Below are 13,185 nucleotides of genomic sequence, written 5' to 3' on the forward strand. Positions count from 1 at the left end.
CCCCAAATCCTGTGCAGACGACACCTGCCTGCAGGCCCCACTTGCCTTTGCTTCCCTTGCCTTGCTTTGCAGGGATGCATGGCTGGCAGTGCTGCCTTCCCTGTAGCCTGGGCCCCTCCAGGGCAGCCTCCTCATTGACCTCCTTCTCTTCCCCTCCCTCCCTGTCACCTGACAGCCTCCCTGCCACTCTTGCACCAGCCAACAGGTGCCCCAAGTCCTTTATAGAATGACCCCGCCTGGTCTCCTGCCACCCCGGGCACATGCCAGATCATTGCTGAGGTGTTCCCCAGCTGAGGACACCTGCCCAGCCTCAACACCTGCCCAGCCTCAACACTGGCTCCCCACGTCTCTGCCCAAGAGCACTCCCTCAGGTGTGGACCGCACACCTGCTTCTTGCGTCTCTCCCACCTGCCAGGACATCCAGGTCACTGAGCCCAGAGAGGTGGGCTCTCAGTGTCAGGGCTGACTCCACTGCTCCCCTCACCTGGGTCAGAAAAGTCCCCAGCTTCCCTGGGGGGCATCCCTTCGATTTGGGGTTGACAGGATGGGGAGGTCCTTGCCCCAGGACTTCTGCTCTGCAGAGAGAGTCCAGCAAACGCTGGCTGCAGGAGCACTGGGCACAGCAGCCTCCACGCATGGGGGCTCTGCCCAGGCCTCCACGCACCCCTTAGCACAGCAATGACAGCTCTGCCTGGAGAAACCCTTCAATTCCTAAACACAACTCACGCAGAAGCCACAGCAGGTGATGCCGCATGCAGTCCTGGGCCCTGACATGACGCCGCCTGTCTGGAAAGCGCTTCCTCCTACATCAAGTACTCCCTGGAGTTGTGACCACAGATCTTAGTGTCACCCACAAGTTTAGTAAAGAGACATGATCCCTGGTGTCTTGAGACCTTCAGGAGACAGTGGTTTCTGTTTGCCAGGCAGACGCTACATCTAAGTGGAGACACTGAGCCTTTGTTTCCTGGGAATGAATCATGGGGGAGGGGGTGGGGGTGGGGAAGGGTGGAGGGCAAGGCTCCCAAACTTTGAGGTGGGCTAAGCCCGCACCCTTTTAGGCAGCTGCTGGTCTGTGTCTCGCTGTGGGGATGGCGGGCATAGGCCAGGTAAGACCCCCCGTAAAGCGGCGTTGGCCTCCTCTGGGGCCCTGGGTATATGTGGGCGGCATCTCCGAGCCTGGGGGTCCTGTGTTCCAGCCGGGCTGCTGTACTGAGACCCTGCACCAGGCTGAGGACAGTGCGGGGCTCACCCCAAGCGTTCTTCCTGCCACCGCTCTGCTCCTCCTGGCCTGAGGTGCGTCGCCCATCTCCACGTGTTTTATTTCTGGCCCACAGATGTGTTCTAACGACCCCTAAACTCAGTACCCCTAGGGTGCAGGCCTGTACCCAGGAACCCGCCCAGCTGCAAACTCCCAGAAGCACTGGGCCTAGGGCAGGCCTGAGTGCCACCCCCACAACCCTGGCCCCATGTAGAGCCTCAGGCCCTGTGGGCTCTGCATGCCTGGTCCATGGCCCTGGCGCTCTGCTGAGTGGAGCTGGCAGCCTTGCCTGGAGCCTGACACACGGCTAGTTCAGGCGAAGTGGACAGCAAGCCATCTCCAAAAACTGCGCCAGCAGGGCTGACAGGCCACATGAAACCCTGGTCATCACTGACACGGGCACACATGTTGAGGTAGAAAGGCTGCTGGGGGTCACTCGAGGGTTTATTTCAGGGTAGGCGGCAGTGACTGCCCTGTGGCAGGAACAGGCTGGCATATGCCAAAGTCACGGCAGCAGCAGCTGCGTCCAACCTGGCAGCCCCACACCCACACACGACCCCGCCTGGCTGTGAGACAAGGGCAGGCCACAGGAGCCACGGAGCAGACTGTAACAGCAACGTGGCCAGGCCGAGCACATGGCCTCCCTGCTGTCAGCCACTGCAGATCAGCTGGGCTCCTGATGCTTCTCTGGTCCTGTGGATTCTGGCACCACTGGGTAGGAGGGGTCTGCCACCCCCTCACCACAGCTGTAGACAGAGGAGAAGCGGATGGTCAGTGAGTCAGGCTCCCACAGTAGGCTGGGAGCAGCACTCTTTTCTCAATGTGGGTTTTACAAGGGGACTTAGTTTACCCTGTTAGCCTATGTGGGAAAGGTGACATGACCCCAAATGTCCAGGAAACAATGGCTGCTGCAGCCCAGGATGAGGTGAGGAAGGTGGCTGGCAGAGGACTAAGGCTGCAGGTGGGTATGTGGATGGGCGTGAGGGGAGCAGGGGAGGGCAGGCTAGAGCACATTCTAGAGCCAGCCTGTCTTTGAGGAAGATAGCAGAAGCGCTCACTTTTGCAGAGACTGCAGTTCAGGAGGTAAATCGCATCCCATGTAAACACCGTTCGTAATACTGTATTCCAGCAAAGCACCAAAACAGGGGTCCTGTTGACAATAACAATTAGCCTGGTGTGAGAGCAAGTGAAGGCCCCATGTCTCCTGGTGCCGCGTACATCTCATCCCGAGTGACCTGGACCCTCCCTCCTTAAGTGATCACAGCCCACCCAGTGCCTGAAAACTCACTCGAACGAGAACATGGGGGTTTCCCAGCACTATCAGCAAAGCTTTGGCTCTGGTGATTGCAACATTAAATCTTTTTGAGTTGGACAAGAAACCCAAAAAATATCGATCATCTTCAAATCTATCTTCATTTGACCGTACCTAAAAGCACACAGAGATGAATGAAAATGGCACTTGAAGTTTTTGGGGGGCATGAAGAGAAACTCTTGATATATGAAAACATTTAAAAATGTTAAATAGCAGAATGACCTCATTTTTGGTTCAAAAAGAAACAGGAGGCCGGGCACGATGGCTCATGCCTGTAATCCTAGCACTTTGGGAGGCCAAGGTGGGAGGATCACGAGGTCAGGAGATCAAGACCATCCTGGCTAACATGGTGAAACCCCGTCTCTACTAATACAAAAAAAAAATTAGCCAGGCGTGGTGGCGGGCACCTGTAGTCCCAGCTACTCGGGAGGCTGAGGCAGGAGAATGGCGTGAACCTGGGAGGCGGAGCTTGCAGTGAGCCGAGATAGCACCACTGCACTCCAGCCTGGGTGACAGAGCGAGACGCCATCTCAAAAAAAAAAAAAAAAAAAAAAACGAAACAGGAGGAGGGGGGAGGGAGAGAAGGGGGAGGAGGAAGGGCAGCAGAAAGGGGTGGGTCTCATCGGCACTCCATCTGCAGACAGGGAGCCCTCACGCTTGTGGCTGTCTGGATGGCGGGGTCTTAGGGGCTCTCCTGCGGGTACCTGGCCTCCCACTCTCTGCTCCTCAGCTGCCTGTTCTTCCAACTTCGTGTCCCTCCTTCTCCAAGGCATTCACCATGTCTTCCTGGGTCCCTTCTCTTTACTTTCCTGTGTCTTAGTCTTTGAGTATTGTTTTAAAAGACCTTCCCATAGCCACTGCTTACGATGGCTCCTGGGCCTAGGGAGTCTCCGCCTGCAGCTGCTTCTCTGGGCTAGGAATCGGCCTCTGCCCCTTTAGATCTGAAGCCCCCAGAACCCCCAGGGCAGCAAGCGCCTGACTGGCCATCCCCACGGAGAACAGGGATACCTACGGTTGAAATGATGATGACCAGATACTCTTGTCCTTGAAACTCCTCTACTGATCCAACCTTTATATCCATCAGATCAACGTTACGCAAAAGAATTCGGATTTTCTCCACCTTGAGAACAGATTAAAAGAAACGCTAAAGATAACACCGTATATATCCATTTCTTTTCCTTTTTTTTTTTTTTTCTGAGACAGAGTCTTACTCTGTCACCCAGGCTGGAGTGCAGTGGTGTGATCTCGGCTCACTGCAACCTCTGCCTCCCAGGTTTAAGCAATTCTCCTGCCTCAGCCTCCTGAGCAGCTGGGATTATGGGTGCGTGCCACCACGCCTGGCTAATTTTTTGTATTTTTTAGTAGAGACAGGGTTTCACCATATTGGCTAGGCTGGTCTCGAACTCCTGACCTTGTGATCTGCCTACCTCGGCCTCCCAAAGTGCTGGGATTACAGGTGTGAGCCACCACGCCCGGCATGTACAAATCAATTTCTTTACACGTCACAGCGTAAAGCAAATATTGGCCAATGTGCAATATATTTTTTTAATTCTTTATTGCTTTCTTCTAATCTGAATTGATTAGAACACAAATTGCAGTTTTAGTTAAACTGGGGACGGGGGACAATACTAATTAGGAAAGCCAAGTTTCATGTGGAAAATCCTCCCTCCCCACAAGCACACATCAAGGATGGAGGAAATCCTTCAGGAGAAATGAGATGCGTGTCTGCTGCTTAGAGCTGAGGTGTGTGTCTCAGCAGGATGGCACCTACGAGCTGAGGTTAAGACACCAGGACACTGGCTGTGTGATGCTTGGCAACTTACTTGTCTCCACAAGCCTTCGTAACATCTGTACCTCTGCGAGAACTAAGCACTCACCTCTCAAGGCCCCGAGGTCAGAAAAAACGAAACATAACATCTGTAAAGGGCTCTGCGGTCAGCACGCACGCGGTACAGGTGATGTTACTGTGATGGACTAGGGGACCCACCTTTTCTTCTGCATTTTGGGGGATCTTTCCAAGTTCTGCTTGGTGGTGTGAACACCACAGGGACACATGCTTCACGAACGAAACCTGGTGTTTGGCATGGGAGGCACCCGTGTCCCCACCAGAGCCCCAGGGCCACTGTGAACATGTGGAGATGCTTCCTGGGACCAGCCCCTGGGGCCTGGGGACGCTAACTCTCCTATAATCACATCACAGAGTCATACGAAATGAGAAGCGTCCCATTCAAATATACCCAAAGTGCCCCCTTTGAGAAACACTGGGTTAAAGCTAGGGGGTGGCAAATGTTTTCTCAAAGGGCCAAATATCAAGGGACATATAAATGTAACCATTTAGAAATGTAAAAACTGTTCTACGCTCCGGCCATAGAAAAGCTGCCAGCTGCCTGGAACTGACCCGTGGATGGCAGTTGGTTGACCTCTCATGTTGAACGACATTCAAGTGCGGTCCTGCTCCTTTAAAAACCTGCTGCTGCTCACAAGGAGCTTGTTCCTGCCTCTGTGGAGCTGCAGGAGCCAAGGAGCAGGGCTGCAGGGACCTCACAGAGCCAGGCGTGCCTGGGCAGGGCATACCTGCTTCCGGTAGGGCGTGATGACGCCAATGTCGCTGGCAGACACCTGACTGGAGATGCTCTGGGCCAGGAGGCAGCAGTAGCGCAGGACCTGGACGGCCTCGGTCGGGTTGAACCACGATGGGCTTTTTCCCTCCCGTACCTCGCTGCCCTGGGTTGGTGAGGAGAGAAAACCTACTTTACTTCATGAATATTCACCAGAAGGCTACAATCCAGGAGCTGAAGTCGGTGCTGGGAATACACACTGAATATGACAGAATAAATCCCTGCTCTGGTGCAGAACTTACATGTGAGCAGGGCAGATGGCATATGTTAAATAATGATGAAATGGCTCACAGTCATGCTAAACGCTACAGAGGAGGACGGGTCACACGAGTCCGACACTCAGGTCTGAACCCCTGAGTGGAGGGCTGGCTGGTATTTCTCATCTTTTTTTTTTTTTTTTTTTTTGGATATTAGACCTTTGATATAGCTACTTCTCATCTTGAAAATACTCTTCCTTAGAAAACATTAATGAGATATACTGACATAAAAGACAGACATATAGATCAACAGGGTAGAACGGAGAACCTAGAAATAAACCCTTGCGTATATGGCCAGATGACTTTTGACAAGGGTGCCAGGGCAGTTTTTCAACCAATGCTGCTGGAAAAACTAGAGAGCCACATGAAAAGGATGAACATGGACTCTCACCTGACGCCACCTGGGAACGTAAACTCAAGGTGGATCGAAGATCTAAACCTAAGACCTAAATCCATAAAATTCTTGGAGGAAAATGGAAAAAGCCCCATGACATTGGGTTTGGCAATGATTTCTTGGATACGACTCCAAAGCCACTGGCAATAACTAAAAGGGATACACTGGACTACATCCAAATGGAAAATGTCTGGGCATCAACGGACGCAATCAACAACGTGAAAAGATAATCTGCGGAGGGGGAGAAAACCTTTGCAAATAGTGTATAAGAAGTTAATATCCAAAACTACGAGGAAGTCTTAAACTCACTGACAAAAAGTGACCAATTAAATACGGGCAAAGGACCTGAATTCTCCAAAGGAGACATACAAATGGCCAATAGGTACATGAAGAGCTGCTCAATGTCACAAATCATTGGGGAAATGCAAATCAAAACTACAGTGAGCTACACCTCACTCCCACTAAGACGGCTACTATAAAACAACCCAGAAAATAAGTGGTGGTGAGGATGTGGGGAAACTGGAACCCTGTGGCACTGTTGGTGGGGTGTGGAATACTGCAGGTACTGTGGAAAGCAAGATGATGGTTTCTCAAAAAATTAAGACTAGAATTACCAACAATTCCGCTTCCGGGTATGTACCCATGAGGACTGAAAGCAGGGTCTCAAATAGATATTTGTACACCCGTTGTAGCAGCACTACTCACAATAGTCAAACGTCTGCAGCCCAAGTGTCCACTGACAGATGAACTGATAAGCCAAGTGTGGTATATGCACACAATACAATGTTACTCAGTCCCCAAAAGGGAGGAAATTCTGACACACACCACAACATGGATGAACCTTGAGGACATGATGCTCAGTGCAATAAGCTGGTCACAGAAGGACAAACACTCCATGATTAATTCCACTTGTATGAAGTACCTAGGACAGCTGAATTCATACAGTCAGAAAGTAGAATGGTGGCTGCTAGGGGCTGCAGGGAAGAAAGTTACTGTTTCATGGGTATAGAATTTTAATACCGCAAGATAAAAGTTCTGGAGACTGCAAAACAATGTGAATATACTTAACGCTACTAAACTTTACACTTAAAAATGGAGTCCGGGCGCGGTGGCTCACGCCTGTACTCCCAGCACTTTGGGAGGCCGAGGTGGGCAGATCACTTGAGGTCAAGAGTTTGAGACCAGCCTGGCCAACATGGTGAAACCCTGTCTCTACTAAAAATACAAAAATTAGCTGGGCATGGTGGGGCACGCCTGTAGTCCCAGTTGCTCGGGAGGCTGAGGCATGAGAACTGCTTGAACCTGGGAGGCGGAGGTTGCAGTGACCCAATATCATGCCACTGTACTCCAGCCTGGGTGACAGAATGAGACAACTGTCTCAAAAAAAAAAAAAAGAGGTTTTTAACATGACAAATTTTATATTATGTGTACATTTATTTATGAATGAATGAATGAATGAGACAGGGTTTCACTCTGTCGCCCAGACTAAAGTGCCAGGGCATGATCACAGTTCACTGCAACCTCAACCTCCCCAGGCTCAGGTGATCCTCCCACTCAGCCTCTGAGTAGCTGGGCCTACAAGTGTGCATCACCATGCCCGGATAATTTTTGTATTTTTTGTAGAGATAGGGTCTTGCTATGTTGTCCTGGCCATTCTTGAACTCCTGGGCTCAAGCAATCTGCCTGCCTTGGCCTCCTACGTCCGGCCCTAGAATTTAAAAAAGTGACCACCAGGCTGGGTGCGGTGGCTCACGCCTGTAATACCAGCACTTTGGGAGGCCAAGGCGGGCAGATCACGAGGTCAGGAGTTCGAGACTAGCCAAGCCAACATGGTGAAACTCCGTCTCTACTAAAAATACAAAAATTAGCCGGATGTGGTGGCAGGCACCTGCAGTCCCAGATCCTAGGGAGTCTGAGGCATGAGAATTGCTTGAAACTGGGAGGCAGAAGTTGCAGCGAGCCAAGATTGCACCACTGCACTCCAGCCAGGGTGACAGAACAAAACCCTGTCTCAAAACAAAACAGACAAACAAAACCCCCCAAAAGTCACCGCCAGATAAAGCAGTAAAAATACAAAAATTAGTTGGACGTGGTGGCAGGCGCCTGTAGTCCCACCTATTTGGGAGGCTGAGGCACGAGAATCGCTTGAACCTGGAAGGCGGAGGTTGCAGTGAGCCGAGATTGGCGCCATTGCACCCCAGCTGGGGTGAAAGAGCAAAACTTTGTCTCAAAAAAAAAAAAAAAAAAACCCACAAAACAAAACCCAAAAAAGTGACCACCAGATAAAGCAGTAAGAATTAATTTTGCTGTTATTGTTAAACCATTAACTTACTCATTTATTGTAAATAATAAATGACTGAAGAAACTTAAAAGATTAATGGGATGGAAACTTATAGCAGAAACTTCTAAATTGAGAAACAATTCAATGAATAGCAACCAATCAACTAGAAGAAATCAGGAAATAAAATAACTAAGAAAGATAAAGAAGAAATCATGTGAAATCACTATAGACCGGGCTGATTTATGTCACTAAAAGCAAACTGACTCCCAAAATGGATTAAATATAAAAACCTAGCTGCTCCTAAGAAATACAACAATAAAAAATGAAGAGGGCAAAGACGTACCAGGTAAAAAGAAAAAAGTGGCAATGTTAATATTACGAGGTGGAATTTAAGACTAATACACATGACAGTATGGAAGGATACTACATAATGAGGAAGATAAAGCAATGATAAATTATATGCATGAAACACAGCAGTTAAAATTCGTAAGACAAGAACGATCAGAAACCCAAGGATAATTTGATGAGGAGCACAACGAGAACGAGAGGCTTCATGACTCTTCTCTGCCACAGCCTACCCGGTGGACAGATCCTAGGCCAGGACACAGAGCTGCTGAGTGACAGCCTCCATGCATTTATTTATATTTATTTATATAGTTTTTAGAGTCAGGGTCTCACTCTGTCGCCTGGGCTGGGGTACAGTGGTGCAATCTTAGCTCACTGCAGCTTCAATCTCGGGCTCAAGTGATCCTCCTGCCTCAGCCTCCCAAGTAGCCGGGACCAAAGGCACATGCCACCATGCTCAGCTAATTAAAAAAAAAATTTTTTTTTTTTTAAGAGATGGGAGTTTCACTATGTTGCCCAGGCCAATCTTGAACTCCTAGGCTCAAGCAATCCTCCTGCCTCAGCCTCCTGAAGTGCTGGGGTTACAGGTGAGCCCCTGTGCCTGGCCACTAATGTGTTTTCCTGATACCCAGGAAAGCTTCTAAGGATGGGCAGAGCTAGGAGGACAGACGGCAGGAGACCACTGCTGGGGAGGGACCCACCTCAGAGTGCACCATGTCTTGAGGTGTCCAGCTCACTGCAGATTCCCCTCAGGACCCCTTCCCTTCCAAATGTGAGAACCCCACAGCCACCATACACATATCCCACCCCACCACTTTGGACAGATCACAGACAGATTTTCTCCCTCAGGAACTTATGAAGAGCAACTGGGGGTCACTGCTGGGTGGGGCATGGAATGCAGAGGCCCCGAGGCAGCCGAGTGGTGTAACCTGGACCCCTGTCCTCCGGGGCCCGTGGCATGGAAGGGGCACTGGCACCAGGGTTCCCCGTGTGGCCCGGGTGCAGCCCTCACTGCAGATACCTTGAATGCCCCTTCTTCTGGGGCAGGGGGTTAATGCAAAACTTGATTTCTGCTCTAACTAAATTCCTAATACAAACCATCTCATTTTAGTGAATGCTTGTAATTTTGCTTGGCCACTCAGCATCTAACTCTGTCCCTCCGCGAGGCCTCGGAGAAGGGGTGGTGGCCTGTCACTCCTCAGGCCCCAGGCACACGGCTCGGGCTCGCAGCTGCTGCCTTCCCTACCGGGCTCTCTCCTGACAGCTCCAACCCTCAAGGGAAGCACCAGGAGGGAGGCAGTGGTGGCCTCTGGGAGCTTCCTGCGGCCCCGGGATGTCCCCAGCCACACAGCCCTGCGAGCTTCCCCAAGCCCTCCAGAGCTCAATGGGCAGCTTCGCTTCTCTTGGAGCCCAGTGCTTGTCTGCTGTGACCGCCTGAGAGTGGTGCCCGTGATGCCCCCTTGGTGCCAGGCACAACTCATCTGGCAGGAGAAGTCGGCATCCATCTTGGGGGGCACAAGACCCCGATGGTTTTTCACTCTCTGGAGACCAGCAGAACATCTGCCCCGCCACAGGCAGGTGACAGAGCCTCACCTGGGAGGAAGGACCTCCTGCCACACTGTCCTTACCCGACACGGTCACCTACGGGTTCAAGACACAACTCACCCGCACACCATGGAAGATGAGAGGGAAGCCTTTCTTAGGCAACTTCTCCCAGCCCAGCAAGGAGGTCACTACTGTGGGGTCCGCACAGACCTCGAGTTCCCTGTGGTAGAACAGCCGTGAGGGCAGCGTCAGCAGGGCCTCGTGGGATCGGTAGTTCTTCACCAGCTTTGTGACCTGCGAGGAGATGGTGATGGGTCACAGGGGGAAGGTGGTACCTGGCACAGTTTCTGTCGAAGGAAAAGCGGCTCTGCATGGCAAACGTGAGGCCTGCCTGACTTCCAAGCCTGACTCTGCCCCTGCGCCCCTGTGTGTCGCCTGCCCCCAGACCAAGCCCTTGGATGATGGTCAAGCCAAGGGTCCATCTGAATAGAAAATGGAAACATCAGGAAGAAAAGGGTGTGATGGCTGCCCTCTGTTCCTCTCCTGGGTCTGGGTGTGGCTGAGGGGCCTCTTAAAGGGCTCCTGCTACCTGGAACCCAGCAGCCGGGTAGAGGGCAGGTGGATGCCTCCCTCGTGTGCTGAAAGCTTCACTCTGGAAACAGCGTCTTGCTGGCCCACACAGCCCTGCCTCCGCTTGGCCACAGGGAAGGAAGAGCTCCTGGGCCCCTGGGCCAGGAGAGTATAGACACTGTGACTCTGGGGGCATGGCCAGCCCTGGGCGGGCCTGGCTGTGACTTCACTGATGCGGTTGAGGGTGACTGTGATGTCACCAGTACATGGGACACCTTTACTGTCTGCCTCCAACTTGCCTGGGAAGCTCACTCAGGGCAGGCGCTCTTCCCCTGGTGCTGGTGTAAGCAGCCAGGGAGGGTCTCCAGGGACTACAGGAGTTCAACCAGTCAGAGCACTGCTCAGTCTTGACCCTGCTCATCATGTGAGCCATGTGTTGGCATGAGGACTTGCTGCATCTGTGCCGCGGGGAGCCGTCCTCTGCATGCAGTGCTGTACCCTCTGCCCTTCTGTCACGGACTATCCCTCGGGGAGACACTGCTGGGGAGAACACGCCTAGGGCTCTCCCTCCTTGGGATGAGTTAACAAAGCCCCTGTTGGTGAAAACCTGTGTTCCCGCAGTGCTGTCTGTTACTTGCCAGATGACACTGGCACGAGAACGCCATTATTGGCCCCATGAGTCCTCCCGACTCCGTCAAGCCTAACTAGAACGTGTCCAGCCTCCAGCGTGCTACTCCAAACTCCAAATGCGATCTAGAGTCACGGCACCTCTGCCTTAGCTGGACATGGGCAGCTGCTGGGGAAGAGAAAGGAAGTATGTAGCCTCCTGGGGTCACTGTGGCAGCCGCTCTGGTTGGAGGGTGCAGGACACTGCCCAGGCCCTGCATAGGACAAGGCCTTCACCTCCTGTGCAGCAGGGTCTTTTTGTACCTGTGGCCGTGTGCCACATGCACCTGCCCTGAAGGCTGTGTGGTGGGGACAGTGGTGACGGCAGCGTGCTGGTCTCTCCTGCTGCGGCCACGTCACCTGCACCCACACCTCCAGCAAAGCAGCTAGCAGGTGCAGGCGCACAGCGGTACTGGAGGATGAGGCGAACCTCCGGGGGGGCAGCAGAGCTCTCAGGTGCCCTCTGGGCCCAGCAGCTGCTCACGGCTGGCCGTCTTCCTGGGGGCAGTTTCATGGCCTCTTGGCACAGCCGGTACCTATCTTGCGGGTGGTCCCTCATGAGACCTTCCTTGGCCTGAAGACCCCCACCTGCTCCCCACCCTTGACAACCACGAATGGGGTCCAGTCCTTTTCCCTGAAAGTCTGCCCATGGTAACTGCCCCTCATTTTCTATTGATGTTAATACTGGCAACGGGAATCAGATGGAGACTGTTCTTCTGTGGGCTACAGGGGCTTACAAACTGAGGCTACTTGGTTCACTGTTTAATGATGGGCCCTGGAGGCCCAAGCTCAGTGTGCTGGGGGCTCCAAAGATGCAAATCCCAAAGCCCATCCCTCAGAATTTGGTACAAGGTTGACTGAGAGCCCAGAACCTGCACTTCAGTGGGACCTCAGGGTCGGAGACCACTGAGGAGACACTGCCTGCAGTCACTCTAGGGCAGGCTTTTTAAGACACAAAAGTTACTTCCTGCTTTTCTTATGTTAACAGAGTAACACAGATTTTAATTTATTTTACTGTATCTGACCCCAGAGTCTCAGCCATCAGCACCAGGCTGCAGTTTCTGCTGACGGGGGAGGTGCTGTGGTGGGTGCTCCCCTGCACTCTGCCCACGGATGGAGATGACTCAGGTGGACAGAAGGGTGAGCTGCTCGACTGCCCCAGGGCCTGTGTCTGCTTAACTGGGGACCGGAACGCGCTGGAGTCTGTGACTCACCAACAGGGGGTTATGTGCGCCACAGGCACCGAAAGCATTTTCGTCCCTCTGGTACGCGGGTCGAGACATCAGCCGTTCCAACAAGGACACGTTCAGCCCATAGGCCATGGCGAGTCTGGACTTAATGACTGGGCCAAGCTGCATGGGGTCTCCTGCCAGCACGATCTGCACACACAGGGCCTGTCTCAACTCGCAGGGAGGGTGCCGCTGCCACTCCTACGGGCTCAGGTGGGAATGGGGCTGCATGCAGGACGGCCCCATGCTCGCTCTGGTTGCAGGGGACGATGGGAGGGACTGGGAGACCAGGGGATGCTGACAGGGCTTGGAACCGTCTCTCCCCGCTTCCCCCTGAAGTCCTGCCATCTGCCCCCCCGGAGTCCTGCCATCTGCCCCCCCAAAGTCCTGCTATCTGCCCAGCTTCTGCAGCCTGGTTTTCTCTCCTGTGAATCTCTCAAAGTGGTAAGAGCCCCAAGGATGATGTCTATCTTCTGGAAGCTTCTGCATGGCTGGCCCTGGCCGCCATCCCACCTGCCCCTTGCCTCTTGCCCATGGTTGCCTTGACCTGGTGAGGCCGCCCTATGCCACTGCTCTGCCTGGACTAGTCCCTACTCCCTCCCTAGGCCCACCTTCATGCTCCGCCCCACAGTGCCTGGTAACTGGGACAGACATCTAGGATGGACGCCAAGGAGGAGCCTGAAACGTCCAGCGCTGGACGCTGGATGAGC

General features: G+C 52.9%; 1 protein-coding gene across 12 annotated transcripts in view; it reads right to left on the bottom strand.

The window, feature by feature from the left end:
* Window positions 1–1,666: 1,666 nt before the first annotated feature.
* Window positions 1,667–13,185, bottom strand: part of MOV10L1 (Mov10 like RNA helicase 1) — a 70,080-nt gene continuing 58,561 nt past the window's right edge. For 6 of the 12 annotated variants that reach the window (XM_055252853.2, XM_055252852.2, XM_055252857.2 and 3 more), the window contains 7 exons: window positions 12,461–12,625; window positions 10,131–10,304; window positions 5,145–5,294; window positions 3,583–3,690; window positions 2,547–2,684; window positions 2,317–2,408; window positions 1,667–2,004 (listed from right to left, as the gene is read on the bottom strand). In XM_055252853.2, coding sequence (XP_055108828.2) covers window positions 1,923–2,004; window positions 2,317–2,408; window positions 2,547–2,684; window positions 3,583–3,690; window positions 5,145–5,294; window positions 10,131–10,304; window positions 12,461–12,625 — 909 coding nt within the window. In that variant the 3' untranslated portion in view covers window positions 1,667–1,922. Of the gene's footprint in view, window positions 2,005–2,316; window positions 2,409–2,546; window positions 2,685–3,582; window positions 3,691–5,144; window positions 5,295–10,130; window positions 10,305–11,544; window positions 11,787–12,460; window positions 12,626–13,185 lie in introns of those variants that run through there. The other 6 variants (XM_055252856.2, XM_055252859.2, XM_063622481.1 and 3 more) reach the window with 5 other exon arrangements.

The sequence above is a fragment of the Symphalangus syndactylus genome, chromosome 18 (assembly GCF_028878055.3).
Source record: "Symphalangus syndactylus isolate Jambi chromosome 18, NHGRI_mSymSyn1-v2.1_pri, whole genome shotgun sequence".
NCBI lineage: Eukaryota > Metazoa > Chordata > Mammalia > Primates > Hylobatidae > Symphalangus > Symphalangus syndactylus.